Genomic DNA, 17616 nt, shown 5'->3' on the forward strand with positions numbered 1-17616 from the left:
CGGCACACCTCTACATAAGAAGCTTTACAACTTTTTTGGTTTTTCCATATTTATTGCAGTCTACAAAAATGCACTACTTCAGGTCAAAAACAATCAGAGTGAGAAGTGTTTTAGCACTGTCAGTCAACCACTTTTGTGCTGATAAATGTGCTAATGACAGAAAAACAACTTACTGTTACAGGAAAACTGTTTTTTTCCATGGCTAGCCATTATGTATCTTGTTTCTGTGTCTCCAGGTTTTTACAGTCCAGACATGCTCTCCTGAATCTCCGCCCTGTTACTTCACTCTGTTTATCCTGGTCGTTCACTTTGCCATAATGAACCCCAGCCCCCACCTGTCAGAAGGCGGGAAGTCGGCCGGAGGCAGTCTTTTCTGCAGCATTGGTCTGGGGTTGGACCGGGGGATCCGCTCCCCAGACAGTCTGGCCCACACGCCCAGCCCGACTGGGGGAACTCCCAGCTCCAGCCCCCCTCTGTTGCTGTCGCCTGGACTTGGAGGTCTGGGTCTAGGCTCTCTGGGTGAAGGAGCTGGAGGTGACTGGGAGACCAGGGAGGAGTTGAGGCTCAGGGAGCTGGAGGAAGCTCGGGCCAGGGCAGCCCAGATGGAAAAGACCATGAGGTGGTGGTCCGACTGCACAGCCAACTGGAGAGAGAAGTGGAGTAAGGTGAGGAGAGATTATTGAGCCTGGACAATCATACTACATATATGATTGTCCAGAAAGCCATTAGTTAAGTGGTGCCGTTTCTGTTTGTCAGGTCCGTGCAGAACGAAACAGAGCTCGGGATGAGATTCGGCAGCTGAGGCAGCGGCTGGACACCCTCACCAAGGAGCTGACCAGCGTCCGGCGGGAGCGGCAGGAGCTCGCCACCGAAAACGAGGCACTGCGCCAGGAGACACAGCATCTCCGGGGCGACCCCACTTCTCACTCAGCTACCGGCACATCTCACTTACCTTTGTCACCTCTCCATCACAGTGCTTCCTGCTCCTCTTCCTCATCTGCTACCCCCTCCTCCCCGGCACCGTCTCTCTCTAAGGTCATAACAGACTGCAAGTTCGAGGAGGGACCACCAGGGTCTCCCGAAGCAGAACCGGTGAGGGATGTGGACTTGGACAGAGAGAAGATGGGCCAGCAGAAGGTGAGAGGCCTTGTTCCCAGTGCTACCAACTATTATAATGTTATTATATTAGTTTAAAGTATTTCTTATTTTTATTAATATATGATTTACTTCTGTTTGTTTATTTTCCTTTAAGACTTTTTGAATGACATGACATAATCCTAGCTTCAGTTGGTTGGTGGATTCCTTAGCTCACCAACAGAGGGCACAGACTGATTTTATTTCAGTACCTAAAGCAGTGTTTCTCAACCTTTTTTGGACCAGCCCCCCCCTAGCCTTTGTCCAGGTCCCTCACCGCCCCCCACCAAAGAATTTGTAGGCTACTTTGCACTGACTATTATTTTATTATTAATATTACTATCACTATTGTAGATGTTTTGATTTTTATGCTTGTTTCTGTATTTATCATCAAAAATAATTTCCCAGAGAACAAAAAAGCCATGGGAATAGAAATTATTTTTACAGGCGTCTACGAAAAATGCAATGAATATTCAACTTAAAATCTGTAGGCCTAACAGCAGCCAATCAGAGTGGAAAAAGCAATCAGCGTCCTCTGAACGCCCCCTGGGGGGCGGTACCGCCTACGTTGAGAACCGCTAACCTAATCGACGGTTTCATCATCTTCTCTGTGCGCAGTAACAAAATCAACTGTCTTGTGTTTTACCTGTTGTACAACACTTTGGTCAACTATGTCTTGTTTTTTAAAACCCTTTAAGCCCTAAGGGTGGAAAGGGCTTTGTAAACATTTAAAAATAAATCACTAATAGCCTCACAGTTATCAGATTAAAGTGCAAACTTTTGGTACCTCTGTAAAGGTGAGACATCAAAGAATGATTTCCTGGTGTCAGTACTATTGTAGCTTTTACCCTGCCTGAATTAAATACAGTAAATGTAGCTTTTTTTTTTACCTCACAAAAATGTTGTTATAAATAAACATTGCAAAACATCACTGAAATATTATTTTTCACACAAAAAAGTTGTTTAGACTTGTAAATCTACATGTTGGGTAAAAGTTCACCAAATTTGGACTCACTCAGTTGAAAAAAATTGGGTTTTATAAATGTTTTACTGAAAAATGTCCCAGGTGGAGAGGTCATTTATCCAAAAATGTCTCCAAACTGTGCCAAATGTGTTTTTCACACCAATACTGGGAATTTTTTTTAAATTAAATCACTGATTACCATTGAATGACACTTAGTACATATAATCTAACCATTGGTCATGACATTTACCACATTTATATGTATAAATGTATAATATATGTAATAATAATGAACTGAATGCTATTACTTTGACTCCAACTGGAAAACTTTTATTGAAACGCAGTAAAACAGTAAAAAAGAACTGTTTGAAGTATAGCTAACAAAGGAAAATAATAGTAATTACATAAAAATTATGAGTGTTACAACAAAGTAATGAACAAATAAATATGAAATCCTTACTAGTAAAACATAAATAAATCCCAGCGGGGTCGCAACTACATTTTATTCAGGCGGATGCGAAGACAAAAATAATGAAATAGCTGTAAAACCATAACATGTTGGGCAAAACTTGGATGCGGGATAGTTTTCGAATGATGAAAGCCTTCTCTAGCGGACGAAAAAAAAAAAAAAAGTAAAGTGCAGCGGTTGTTTACGTCGGGCTTAAGAGGTTTTAAAGTGCGGTGTAAATAAACATGATGTGATATGGTAAACAGAGTTGGACCATCCATCCGTCCCTCCCTCCCTGCCCGCCCGCTGGCCTGCCTGCCATTTGAACTTGGTTCGTGTATTTAACAGGTCTTGAAGGGAAAATGAGAGTCCAAGGTGTTCCCAGGCCTAAAGAGTTCTGCAGTACATTCTGTAAGTTCTGGGTTTACCACTAGATCTCCTCTGCGGTCCCCTGGGAAAGCTGCCAAATAGAAGCATCTGGAGAAACACTTGAATAGGTACCTAAAGTACCGTAGTTGATTATTTTTGATGTGGACTCGCAGCAGCTTCCCTGGATAAAAGGGCTTCTCAGCTGTTTTCCAAGGTGGAGCCCAATACCACTAGAGAAGAAACTCACTTCAGCTGCTGGATGCAGAACCATGACCTCAGCTTAGAGTTAGAACGTATTGTAAATTAACCCTAACAAACCACGGCAGAGGAATTAGCCTTGATGTCTCCATTTTCTACTGCATCCTTCCGGTTGATTCAGAGTGTGTGGTAGGTAACTTCTCATTGAAGTGGACAGAAGTCACATGTGAGGTACCCCACGGTTCAAACCGAGTACCCATCTTATTCAATATCTTTGTACTCCCACCAGCTCAGGTTATAACGGGAAATAAGATTAGGTAACACTTTATTTGACCGGGTGTGAATAGCACTGACATGACACTGTCATAAACATGACATAACACCTGTCATGAATATTTATGACTGTTGTCATAAAGTGTCATTCGGTAAATCATGACACTTTTAATACAAAGTTGACATTATTCAAAATGTCTCCGTTATGACAACTTGACATCATATACCATAACTGTCATAATAGTAGTCATAATGATTTAATTATTACACTATCAAACGTTTTAACAAAACGGCGATTAATATTTCCACTACCTGAAATAAAGCAAAACAGGTAGGACCAACAATAAAGATTTCATTAAGCTTTATTACACTGTCAAATGATTTAATAACAGTCATTAATTTATTTTACATCAAGTGGAACAAGTAGCACCAGTTATGAATATGTCATGAAGTGTCATTACAGTGTCATTAATATGAACTCTTACTTCAAGTAAAGTGAAACTAGTAGCAACAATTATAAAGATGGAATTTAGGGTTATTACAGTGTTAAATGCTATGCTAACAGTCAGCATAAGTATTACCTAAAGTGAAGTGAAACACACTGGACTATTTATAACTTTTTTTGCGTCTGGCAGCTGAAGGAGGAACAGCTTATCCTGCTCTCTCCCGTCCTTACTGATAACTTTGCTTGTGAATTATTTTCAAAGTCACAATTTTTATGGTTTTATTCACATTATCGACATCATAACTAGATTACTTCAAACCTAAAGAGCAGGAGATTTTCTCACTTTTATTTTTACCTCACTTTTCTTCACCTCCAAGTTGAACTAGGGCAAAATGCCCCTGTCCGACCCCAAGGACATTAGCAGTATTCTACAACGGCTTCAGTTTTTAGAAACAAAGATTCAACGGCTGGAGGTGAACTTTGAGATCAACGCTACCTGTGGATATGAAACGACTCTTCCTCAAATCAGCGGAGAGGTCATACACCCCGCACCAAGCAGCTCACCCTGGATCGCTCAGGGCGCCAAGCCGAAACAAAAGTCTCACACTGCAGATCCCATGAGACGACTAACAAGGAGAACCCCTCACCTGGATGAATCAGCGTGGCCGGCTCTGAGCCGAAACCCACCTTCAACCTCAACACCTGCTCCGCCAAAGAATAGCAAACAAGCAGCTGGAACCAAAACGACTACACCGAGCCCACTCCCAAGGACAAAGCGACCAGCCCAAGCCTCAAAACATCCTGACTCCGTGGGAATCCCACTGAAAAACAGATTTTCTGCACTTCAGCACGAGCCTCTGAGTGAAAACCCACCTTCAAACATCAGCAATGAGGCTAAACCAACGCATCCACTGCACAAAGCTCCGAAGGACAAAGGGACCACCAGGAAAACGAAAGGTATGCCAAGAGTGCTTATTGTTGGAGATGAGGCAGTAAATGGAATCAGTCATGTTTTCAATCCCAAGAAAACGAGAGTCGTTTCTTGTCTTGGTGACACTGTATCTGATTTGACCCGCAAAGTGCTCTCTCTAACCACTGATCAGCCAAACATGGAGACTTTAGTTGTGCATGTTGGAGCCAACGATCTGGCAAAGCAAAAATCCGAGATTCTGAAAAAGGACTTTAATATTCTTCTGGACACTATGGGAAAATTAAAAACGAAGTTATTTCTCAGTGGTCCAATTCCATCACCTCAATGGGGAGACAAAAAACATTCCAGGCTGCTTATGATAAACAAATGGCTGATTAAAACCTGCTCTGCCAGCTCAGTGACCTTCATCGATAACCTCTGGATCTACTGGCAGCGCTTTCACCTCTTTGGAAGAGGAGGACGCAATCTTAACAAACACGGAATAAGGCTGCTCACTGCAAACATTTTTCATTTTATCAACAAGAACAACAATGTGACCATCGCTTCAGAAGAACAGGCTCAAGGATGTCTGACTAGGATGGAGCCCTGCGCTTATCAAGAACAAACTATTCAAATACAAACTGATAAAACATCGGCTGTGAACAGAATGACTGGTTCCCCTCCTCCTTCCCCCCTCCCTCTCTGCTCCTACACTCACTCACAAGATCAGAGTTTCTTAGAAAGTGAACCACTAAAGAGAATCGGGCTTCACCTGAGCCGCCTGAAAATGCTGGTGGAGAATTCAGGTGAGAGAGAAAGACGGACGGACTCTTTCTCCTCCCAGCTGGATAGTATGGATCAACAGGTTCGCCTCGGCACGACTCTCACTTCATCTAAGCCACCTGCCTCTGACCTCCCTGAAGATCCAGCACTCCGCATTTCTGAGGTCTGAGACCGGGGTCCAGATATTATCCTTACACCCGTCTTCCTCCAGAATGTGTCTGCGTAGCAGGACAATACCTGTCCGGATCACTACAAGAAAAGCTACAAAAAACAGAAATACAAAAAATAGTGGTCTTAATTCAAACCTCAGACTGATCCCCTGTCTAAAGGAACCTCAGACTGAAGAGCTTTCAGCCTCCGAGTCACTTAAACTGGCTCTTTTAATACCAGATCTCTCTGTTCTAAAGCTCTATTAATTAATGATTTCATCACTGAGCATAATATTGATGTTTTATTTCTGACAGAAACATGGCTGAATGACAATAATGAAGCAATCGTACTAATTGAATCAATGCCTCCTACGTACAATTTTTTAAGTGAAAATAGAAAACACAAAAAAGGAGGAGGCGTGGCTTCAATATTTAAGAATACCATAAACTGTAGTAAAATCTCTGGGTAATTTTATGTCTTTTGAATATCTTGGAATCGAGGTAAAAGGCCACAAACGAACTTTGACACTAACTCTATACAAAACACCAACACATGTGGAAAATTTCTTTGCGGACTTCAATGAGCTTCTATCTCTCATATGTATTGATTACGATTGTTTGATAATTGTTGGTGATTTCAACATTCATGTTGACAACCTGAAGACCGAGGGGCTAAAAAGCTCTGTAATATATTAGAGAGTTTTGGTTTAACACAACATGTCAAACAAGCAACACACACTCATGGACACACACTGGACCTGGTTATCAGTAAGGGTGTGAATATTTCCAATGTTTCTGTAACTGATGTCGCCTGTCGGATCATTTTGCTGTTTTCTTTCACAGTTCTTTATCCGTTAACCCACCTTTCACAGAAAACACAGCAGAAACATTTAATCAAATCTACTCTTCTTCCTCACTCTTAAGTTATAGTGACGTAGATAAGTTGGTGGATGATTTTCAGTGCAAACTTTCAGATATCATTGATTACATTGCCCCCATTAAAGTGAAGGTTGTGACTGGTAGAAAGAAATCTCCATGGAGAAATGCACAAGTAGTTCAATCTGCATGACAACTCTGCCGTAGGGCCGAACGGAGATGGCGTAAAGGTCAACTGCACGTTTATTATGACATCTACAAGGAAAGACTACGTAACTATCACTCAACACTAAAACATGCCAGAGAAGCTTTCTTTGCAGATGTCATAAACAAAAACATTAACAACGCTCGAGCTTTATTTGCCACTGTTGACAGGCTCACAAATCCTCCAATGACGTTGCCACCTGAACTTCAATCTATTGCCGCCTGCAACAAGTTTTCAAGTTTCTTTTCAGAGAAAATTCAAAAGATCAGAGGATTAATCTGCACATCCACTCCAAAGACAGTACTAATGCTGTGCCCAAACAAAACAAATGCAGGAAAAATGACCCAATTTCTACTACTAAATTATAAAACCCTAGAAGAAATTATAAGTCAATTAAGCTCCAGTTCCTGCTGTCTGGATGTCCTGCCCACACATTTCTTTAAGAAAGTCCTGCCTGTTGTTGCTAATGATCTGATCCAAATAGTAACTCATCGCTCTCTTCAGGTGTTTTCCCCCAGGCTTTGAAAACAGCAGTTATCAAACCACTTATAAAAAAGAACAATCTAGACAAATCCCTACTGCAGAATTACAGGCCGACCTCTGACCTCCCATTCATCAGCAAAATTATTGAAAAAGCTGTTTTTAAACAATTAAATAACTTCCTAACAATAACAAACTGCTTTGACTCCTTCCAGTCTGGTTTTCGTGCTCACCACAGCACAGAGACGGTCCTTGTAAAAGTGTTCAATGACATCCATATAAATACAGACTGTGGGAGAACCACAGTGCTGGTTCTGTTGGACCTCAGTGCAGCTTTCGACACTGTTGACCACGACATTTTACTGAATCGACTGGAGAGTTGGGTCGGACTCTCCGGTCCAGTGCTCAACTGGTTTGAATCTTACATAAAGAACAGGGATTTCTTTGTTTCAATCGGAAACTTGTCATCAGAGAGGTCAAAGGTCACATGTGGGGTACCCCAAGGTTCAATCCTAGGACCCCTTCTTTTCAATATTTATATGCTCCCACTGGCAAAGATTATAACAGGACATAGGATTAGCTACCACAATTATGCGGATGATACACAGCTCTACATCACGATGTCACCAGGTGACTCTGAACCCATCCAATCACTGAATAGATGCTTAGAACAGATCAATGTGTGGATGTGCCAAAACTTTCTCCAGCTGAACAGAAACAAAACTGAAGTTGTTATCTTTGGACCTAAAGAGGAGCGAAGCAGAATCAATGCACAGCTTCAGTTATTACAACTAAAAATCAGCGATCAGCCCGAAACCTGGGAGTAGTGATGACCTCTGACCTGAACCTTCAGAGCCACATTAAGACAGTCACAAAGTCGGCCTTCTATCACCTGAAGAACATCTCCAGGGTTAGAGGACTTATGTCTCAGCACGATCTAGAGAAGCTCATCCATGCATTTATCTTTAGCCGCATTGATTACTGCAACAGCGTCTTCACAGGTCTGACTAATAAATCAATCAAACAGCTGCAGCTGATCCAGAAGCTGCTGCTCGGGTTCTCACTAAAACCAGGAAGATAGAACACATAACACCAGTTTTAAAGTCCCTACACTGGCTCCCTGTAGCTCAGAGAATAGACTTTAAAATACTGATGTTAGTTTATAAATCACTGAACGGTTTAGCACCACAATACCTTAAAGATCTGTTATTACTGTACCAACCGTCTAGACCCCTCAGATCTTCTGGTTCTGGTTCTGCTCTGCATCCCCAGAACCAGAACCAGACGAGGAGAAGCAGCATTCAGTTTCTACGCACCACAGATTTGGAACAAACTTCCAGAAAACTGTAAAACAGCTGAAACACTGAGTGCCTTTAAATCTCAACTTAAAACTCACCTGTTTAGAGTTGCTTATGGCTAAATTAGGGTTAGAGTGCGTCTTCCATGTTTTTATGTCTTTAATGTTTTTAATTTCTTCTTCTTTCTTTTCGACGTTTTAATGATGTAATGTTTTTGGGGGGTTTTTTGTTTTTATTTTTATTTTGTTTTTTTATTTTTTTTTAAATCTCTCTTTCTCACTGATTATTTCTGTTTTTATTTTAATTATGTAAAGCACTTTGAAATGCCTTGCTGCTGAAATGTGCTATACAAATAAAATTTGATTGATTTGATTGATAACTACCATCATAGCTATAGAACAAACTCTTTGTACATTGGAATAAAACAAAAAATAACTTGTTCTTCAAACAGAGGGTATTGGGGTGCTGTGGTGGTGCAGGGGCAAAGCACAACCCACGTATTGAGGCCTTAGTCCTCGTGGCGGTGGTCACAGGTTCGATTCCCGGCCTGGTGACATTCGCCACATGCCTTCCCCCTCTCTCATTGCCCTCCTTCCTGTCGAACTACTTTTAAATAAAGGCCAGAGGCAACAAAACCTTAAAAAAAACAGAGGGTATAATGCCTGGCCAGTATGTTGTTACTCTGAAATACTGATTGAAAAACTAAAACGGAATTACTTATTCTTTAACTTAAAGAATAAGTTCTTTCAACAATAAAATTTTTTGCTGTGATTGTGTCAGCCATCTGGGAAATGGAGCGAAGGTGTTTTGAAATATATCTTCCGTCATACAGGAGACATGGAGAAGTTTGACAGTGAAAAGGAAAACGGCAGCAGAGGTCAGTAAAGCAAGTATGATGGAGTTTTATGGCCAGGCTAAGAGATTTTAATTTTCAAATACAAGAATACAGTCATAATACTCTGAGAACCCAATTGTATTGGCAGAATAATTTAAGACGCAATATTGCCGGAAGAAAGTCGTTAAATTAAAAAGCTTCTTAGAGTGATATGTAACGTGACCCGCTCAGCAAGTCTGGTTCTTTCTATTAGATAAAAAGTTGTGTAAACAATCATTTCAAAGTCCTGGGGCTGAAAATTTGCTTCTGATGTGCTAAAACATTTAGTATTTACTTATTTGTTAAACCAGTACCAACTCTAACAGTGGTCCCCAAACTACGGCCCGCGGGCCGGATCCAGCCCGCCTCCACATTTGGTCCGGCCCCCTGAACAATACCAGAGAGCATTCAGATTTTTTTTCATATGTTGTATTTTCCGGTTTATATGTGGATTTTTCTTCAACCACCAGGGGGCTCTTTAGCAGGAAGTGTGTCCTGTAAACTGTGGGTGTTTTGTTTTGCATGGTGCATTGCTGCCATCTGTTGGACTATTAGGGAACTGCTTGACTTTTATGTTATTTAATCAGTACGGTTGTTTGCTAGGGGTAGAGCAGATGAACACACGTGTTTGTTATGAACGCCGCATTCCAAGCAATGCCTGTTAGTAGCAGTTTATACTTCAAAACGAGCCTTTATGTTAACATATGAGGAATTCATATGTTAAAGTTACTTTCCCTCAATGGAATATATACTAGTCATTTGCACTTTTTCTTTTTCAAACTGAGTCTTGATTAAATGTTACTGATAAACTGATTTTGGAAATTATTTTGAGAGTTAGAACAATAAAACAGTGGTTTTGATAATGTCATACAATGTCGGAGCCAATGGTTTGTACAGATAAATTATAAAATTATTAAATATGAACAGATTTGCAATAGTATTTCAATTCTGGGGAGCGAAGGTATGAGAGAGGATGGTGTGAAAAAAATTATGATCCCCCAGGGGGGCATGACAGAAAATAATTGAGAAACACTGCTGTAGGCTAACATGGGTCTTCATGTGGCTAAAGTTGCCAAAGCAAAGAACACGAGCACTGTGTCACATCAGCTAAGTTGCTAAATATTGCACATAAAGGATAACTGTGACTAACATATTAGCTTTTAATTTGCTAGATTAAAATTGAAGGGAAAAAACCTATTTGTCTGTCTTTAAAATATGTTTAATATTAAGGGCTTAATAAGTTTAGCTAACATTCACTTACAGCAAGGTAGGATCGGCTTGAATTACTCATAGGTAACATTACAAAGAAAGAAAACATAGTCAATGTTATTTTCTCAAAGAAAATGTAAAGTTAATAAGACACATACCTCATATGTATTAGGTGTCGTCGGCTTCTTTTAAAACATGAGGTCTGGCCGTTATAACTTGTTATGTTGGCCCCACAAAATGGAAGATTTCTTCTTCACCAACACTGCATGCCTGTTCTTGCACTGCTGCCTCTCACTGGTGGAGAGGGTGCATTGCATTACTTTAAACAGTCTTAAATAAAGTTTAATCAGTAATACTTTTATAGCAAATTTATGTCAGATCATGATTTCTTGTTTAATGTCAAGTTGTCATAACAAAGACATTTTCGTCTAGGTCAATGTCAAGTTGTCATAATGGAGACATTTTAAATAATGTCAACTTTGTATTAAAAGTGTCATGATTTACCGAATGGCACTTTATGACAACAGTCATAAATATTTGTGAAGACTTATTCATGTTCATGACAGGCGTTATGTCATGTTTATGTCAGTGTCATATCAGTGTTATTCACACCCCGTCAAATAAAGTGTTATCTAAGATGAACTAGACCAGTGGTCCCCAACCCCCAGGCTGCAGACCGGTACCGGTCCGTGGGCCAATTGGTACCGGGCACACAAGGAATAATTAAATATTTCCGTTTAATGCATTATCTGAGTTTGAAGGATCTTTTATTTTGAAAATCCTTTAACCGGATTCTCTGTTATGTCTTGCGTGCCAACATTGAGCCCACAAGCAAAAAAATGAGTAAAGGCAATAAAAACATTGTACTGAACTGAGAGAACAATACAGTAAGAGACAAGGCTCTCAATATATATTTGATAACATAAGACTTGTTTTAGATTTATTAGATTACTCTGATTTAGTATCAGAAAAAAGTTTTATTCTCTTTCTTGACTTCCATAAAGCCTTTGATGCACTGGAACACAAATTTCTGTTTAAAACGCTTGACCTTTTTGGCTTTGTTGAGCAGTTTAAAAAGTTGATAGGCACTTTATATGCATTAATTAACAGTTCAGTTAAACTATCTCATGTAACCACCTGTAGATTTAATATTGAGCATGGAATTCATCAAGGTTGTCCGATTTCACCGTTTTTGTTTCTTTTACCTATGCAAATTTGAGCACTTTTCATAAAGAACAGCGACTTAAAGGGTATTCAAATTGCAGAGAGAGAAATATGTTTGAGTCAACTGGCAGATGATACGACTCTATTTTTAAAAGATTGTTCTCAAATGTTGCTATTAAGCTGCTCAATGATTTTTCCTCAGCATCTGGCCACAAACTTAATCACTCTAAATGCGAATTGCTTCCTATAAAACCCTGCCATGATGAAATGGAAATCTCAGGAATCCCTGTTAAACTTAAATATCTTGGTATCTCCATCACGAAAGAAGAAAACCAAAATGAAAATTGCTTTAATCCAAAAGAAAGTTAATATGTGGTTACAGAGAGATTTAGTCATCTCTGGTCGGGTCTTGCTGTCTAAAGCTGAAGGTCTCTCCAGTTTGGTATATGCTAGTTCAGCAATTGAGGTTTCCAATGAGATCATTTCAAAAGTAGATAAAATATTATTTGACTTTATTTGTAAGAAAAAGGTTAATCTTATTAGGAAAAATGTAATGATAAACAAGTTGTGCTCTGGTGAATTCAATGTTTTAGATTTTCAACCTTTAAAATTAAGTGGATCAAAAGGTATCTTCTAAATCCAAACTCTGTATGGAATTTTATATCCACATATGTATTTGAGGTGTTAGGAGGTTTGTCTTTTCTTTTAAGATGTAACTATAGTATTGAAAAAATCCCAGTTAAACTTTCCAACTTCCATAAAAAGCTACTTCTATGCTGGAATTTAATACATAAACATAACTTATCCCCACACAAATACTATATTTGGAATAACAAAGACATCTGCTTTAAACATAAATCTATTTTTCTTAAAAAATGGTTTGACAAAAGTATTGTTTGTGCACATCAACTTTTCAACAAAGAAGGTAATACTTAGTCTTATCATGAATTTCTGACCACATATAATTTTCCTGTACTGCCTAAAGAATTTGCAATCATATTTGATGCTATCCCTTCTGGGGTGAAAAATTTTATTGTCGTCCTCTGTTCAACACCATACTGATTACTTAACAGAACAATTGGTAACTCTGACCCATTTTTAAGTAGTAAAACTAATAACAAATGTATTAGAGAACTAATAATAAAAGATCATATAAGCAAACCAGCTTCTACTTTTTTGGGACAATATATTTAATGATATTTGCTTGAAAGATGTTTGGTTATTGCTGAAGAAATACTTGACTAATAAGATGCAAGAAATGTCTCATAGATGTTATCCTGTTAATAGTAACCCACCGGTCACAATAGTGACCAAGAAATTTATTTTACTTTCAAGGACTCCAAAATGCTTCCTGGTTTAAGGTTTAGTTAATGTTAAGCAAATATTGAAAGTTTAGACTGTTTGGATAATACTTATGCGGTATCACATGTTTAGAGTAAATTATCACATGAATAGAGCTGTTTAAATCTTGGTTGCACCCTGGCGAGAGAAAGACTGCCACAAACCTCCCAAAGAAGAGGCTAGTAATGTATGTTTAAATAAACATACAACAAAGATTTTTGGTGCACATCATCTTTAAAGTGTCTAGTTATGATATACACCTTTGCCTTTACAAAACTTGGTTTGGTGTGTGAGCAGGATGTGTAAACATGTTAACGGTCACAATAGTGACCGGTGGGATAATACATTTTACCTAGGTCCGCTTATTTAAATGCATACCATATTCTTCCAATTCCTTTTTAAGATTAATTTTGAGTGTAGTTCTTGATCTGTTAGACTGAGTGATAGCCAGACAAAGCATACAACATTGAAGTTGTGAGAAAAATGGAATCCTTATTGATTTTGATAGTGGTGGCTTAGACATGGACTGTATGGGGAAGATGGGCCATTTTTAATGCATATGATCAGTTCATGGGAAAAGAGGATGATCTGACCCTTCAACAGTCATGTGGCACTCTGTTACCACTTGCAAAAGTTTATGATGAAGGGACAACTGTCTCTCTGATGTACCTTTTAAAACTAAAGAGGATCCAAATGAGACTGTCACAAGACGGGAAATTGCTGATCCACTAGAAAGACAACAATATTTTCCTAGTAGAAACAAAGATGAGAAAGGACTAAACAGAGACTGATGTCAAATGAGCACATGAGAGGTGTAGACCTTCATGAACAAAACCCCTCAAGCTGCAGAGTCATGATCGGGTCCAAGAAGTGGTGGTGGCCCATCTCAAAAGCGCACTTGTAAATAGGATGACTGTAGTTTAGGAGGTTGGAGTTTATCTGGTAACTGGTGGGTTGCCTGCTGGGACCCCCACTTTGTCTGTGTCAGTCGTTGTGACCTTGATCAAGAGGACGATTCACCCACCATGCCAACTGGTGGTAGTCAGAGGAGCTGGTGGTGCCAGTGAATGACTGCCTTACTTATGTCAAGCTGTGTCAGGGAAGCTGTAGCTACAATCTAGTAGCTTACTGCTATCAGTGTGTGAATGTGTGTGTGTGTGTGTGTGAATGGGTGAAAGATTAAATGTGGTGAAAAGCATTTTCAGGTCATTTGGACTTGATAAAGAACTATACAAGTACAGGCCATTTACTTTTCAGATATTATTTTACAAATGTGTCGTAGGAGGAACGACAGATTTGCTCATCGTGGTGTAACGGTTTGGGTTGTGTTTAAGGGAGGAGAGGAGGCGATAGACTCGACTGAACGGTTAGTAACTCACAACCACACTGGTACTGAGAATTCCACAGTGTCGTCCCTTTAATAAAATACTCTTCACCAACCTTACAAGCCCGGTTGAACGGCTGCTATACATTCATACATGAAATAAGCAGAGTCCAAGACAACCCGTAACATTACTGAACTTAAGAGAGCTACATGTCTGTCTCAGTTCGGGTATCCAACTGTAGCACGTGTCCCCACGCTCTCTACAGAGAAGCAGCGGTGCATACATGTGACATCATCAGAGATACTAGATACTACACAATTCCGACTATTACAATGGGTTGTGGCTTATTATCTTATGGAAAGGTTTGGTACAAGGCCAGTAGGTCATGGAAATTTATCTCAAATGGACACTTCTCTTCAAGTTATGACAAGATGTGACCAAGATGCTTACTGGTCAGTCAATGCAAAAATTGTTTCCAGAGATGTTGCTTTTGCACCACCCATGCCTTGGAGAAATTCAAGGCTTTATTGCACAATGAGTGCTTCAAGAAAGAACATGGGAAGTAAGGAAGGGATGAAATAACCCAAAATTGAAGAATATCAAGGTCCCCAATTGGTGAGAAGGAGCCAAACCACTGGCCTTTGATTCCAGGCCTGGGGATCTGGTATCTTGTAACTTCCAGGTGTGTCCCTGGTCCAACACACCTGAATTAAATGGATCACCTCCTCAGTATGCAGTCCAGTTCTCCAGAGTCCTGCTATTCACCTGATTCAGGTGTGTTGAAGCAGAGGCGGATGGAAAAGATGCATGACCCCGGCCCTCAATCCCTGGAGTTGGAGACTCCTGGACTACTTAGTCCTATTTAGTCTTACTTTATGACAGTGTGACAAATGTTCATTATTTTCAGAAATATAAATGAAAGCCTCTACTGTAGATGTAATATTTATGATCTTTGTTACTGTGATGACACTACAACTGACTAAGGTTCAATATAATTATGCATAAACACTCAAGTACTCAAATTTACCTTGGTTTAGAATATACAGATAGTCAAATTTGTACTTTACAGAGCAAATGTTGCACTAAAGTAATGCTGTGGCAAGATATATTCCAATAAAGAAACAATGTTCACATATTATGATCTTGTCTATTTGGAAAAAGCACTTTTATTTCATCTTAGTAAGAACACCATATTATCCCACCGGTCACAATTGTGACCGATCATTAAACACACTTTTTCATATATTTTTCCACAATTTTAAAAATGATTTCCCCTTGATTAGTTCTAAGTTCAATATTTTCATGTCTGGGAAAAATTTGGGATTAAATGGGTTAATAACTAATAAGATTCAAGAAGTGTCTCTAAAAATTCTACGTAGATGTTATCCTGTTGATAGTAAAATATTTAAATATCACCCTATTGTAGATCCTCTATGTTAATTTTGTCACAATTCTCAGGAGACCATCACTCATCTTTTCTGGGACTGCTCTTATATTTAAATATTTTGGAAATATATTCTTTTACTCCTAAAAAAAAAAATTGGAAATAGACGTACCGTTTAACTTTAAAACTATATTATGTGGCTTTTTCTGTTTAAGCACTCCAAAAAATAAAGCATTTGTTGTACATTTAATATTAATTTTAGCAAAATTTAATATCCACAGCTGCAAATTTCTTAAATTGAAACCTAAATTTAATGTTTCTTCATATTTGTATTCTCTTAAGTACTGTACCAATACTAAAGTTTTAAAGACTACTTCAATTTGTAAAGAATTTCTCACGTAATTTGCCCTAATTGCTGTATTTAACCTTTTTCTTTTTGTACTTTTTTGCTCTTTTCCTTCCTCAAGCCTCATTGTTCGTTTAGTTACTGTTTATGTAACTTGTATCATTGTTAAAAAAAAAAAAGCAACAAAATGAGAAACAGATCAGATGTCTTTGGAAAGTTTCTTTGCGAAGAGGAAAAGGCCCAGAGAAGAGACAGGAGAATGGAATTATTCCCATAGGTAATTCCCACATTACAAGCCGCTATGCATTATATGCGGCTGTGGCAAGACTTTGTAACAAAAATTCGGTTTCGTCTGACTATCTGGAATTGCATTCCAGATATTTAAAAATGCATTTTGACTAGACAAAACTACATTTTGACTATCCGGAATGGTAATTTAAGATATCTGTAATTACATTTTTGACTAGTCAAAATTTCTTTCAAGATATCTCAAATTACGTCATTGAATCTGTCATTTGACGGGATATATATCCGTACGATTTAAGATATCTTCAACACAATTATGACTAGTCAAAATTACAATTTTAGATATCTGAATTAAGAATGACGTGGAAGCCCCTTTGTGGTGTCCAAACAGTTGCCTGCAGAATTTTATGTTTCCTGCACAAAATTGTCAGTAAATGCTACAAATTAGAAGGAGTTCGACAATGTTGGAAATGCGGAGATAGCAAAACTTCACAAACTATAAGACTGCTTCTGATATCTGCAAAGCATTTCCTGTTTATTCATTTCCGACGAACCGAATGCACTTAAAAACAGCTTTGAAAAGCTAAAATTGCTATTGTCAAACCATTTTCAAACATCTTTATTCGTTTTCTCTATTTTTCATTGTTTTATTAAACTTTCAAATTGCTACGCAAGTCAGGGACGTTTTGACTAGACAGAATACTAATTCAAGATATCAGTAATGCCATTCTGACTAGTCAGAATGTCAATATTATATCTTAAATAGAAAAGCTGTGTAATTCACGATATCTCGAATTCATTTAGAGATACTGTATCTTAAAAAGGAATTTTGACTAGTCAAAATTACAATTCAAGATATCTTTAATTTAGTTTTGTCTAGTCATTATTTACTTTTAAGATATCTATAATTTAGTTTTCACTAGTCAAAGCTACATATATTCTATCCAAAAATACATTTAATATATCTTGAATTATGGAGTAATTCGAGATATCTTTAATTAGAATTATGACTAGTCAAAACCAAAATCGAGATATCTTGAATTTACTTTATGACTAGTCGTAATGTAATTGTAGATATTTGAAATGTGTATTTCAGATAGTCCTCCTCAGTGACTTTGCTGAAGAAAACACTATGCTAAAATAAGATTTATGACATTAGTGAAACATTTATGTTACATTGATAGTTTGGTGATTG

The 17616-nt window shown here is 38.5% G+C and overlaps 1 protein-coding gene across 4 annotated transcripts in view; it reads left to right on the forward strand.

The window, feature by feature from the left end:
* Nucleotides 1–317: 317 nt before the first annotated feature.
* ccdc102a (coiled-coil domain containing 102A) overlaps nucleotides 318–17616 on the forward strand; it is a 47797-nt gene continuing 30498 nt past the window's right edge. For all 4 annotated transcript variants that reach the window (XR_001776476.2, XM_008405025.3, XM_081604951.1 and 1 more), the window contains exons 1-2: nucleotides 318–665; nucleotides 757–1137. Coding sequence is in view for 3 of the 4 variants with exons in the window: in XM_008405025.3 (XP_008403247.1) it covers nucleotides 318–665; nucleotides 757–1137 (729 nt within the window). In the remaining variant the exon portion in view is untranslated. The remainder of the gene's footprint in view (nucleotides 666–756; nucleotides 1138–17616) is intronic.

Source organism: Poecilia reticulata, chromosome 3, assembly GCF_904066995.2.
Source record: "Poecilia reticulata chromosome 3, P_reticulata-male-v2, whole genome shotgun sequence".
NCBI classification, from domain to species: Eukaryota; Metazoa; Chordata; class Actinopteri; order Cyprinodontiformes; family Poeciliidae; genus Poecilia; species Poecilia reticulata.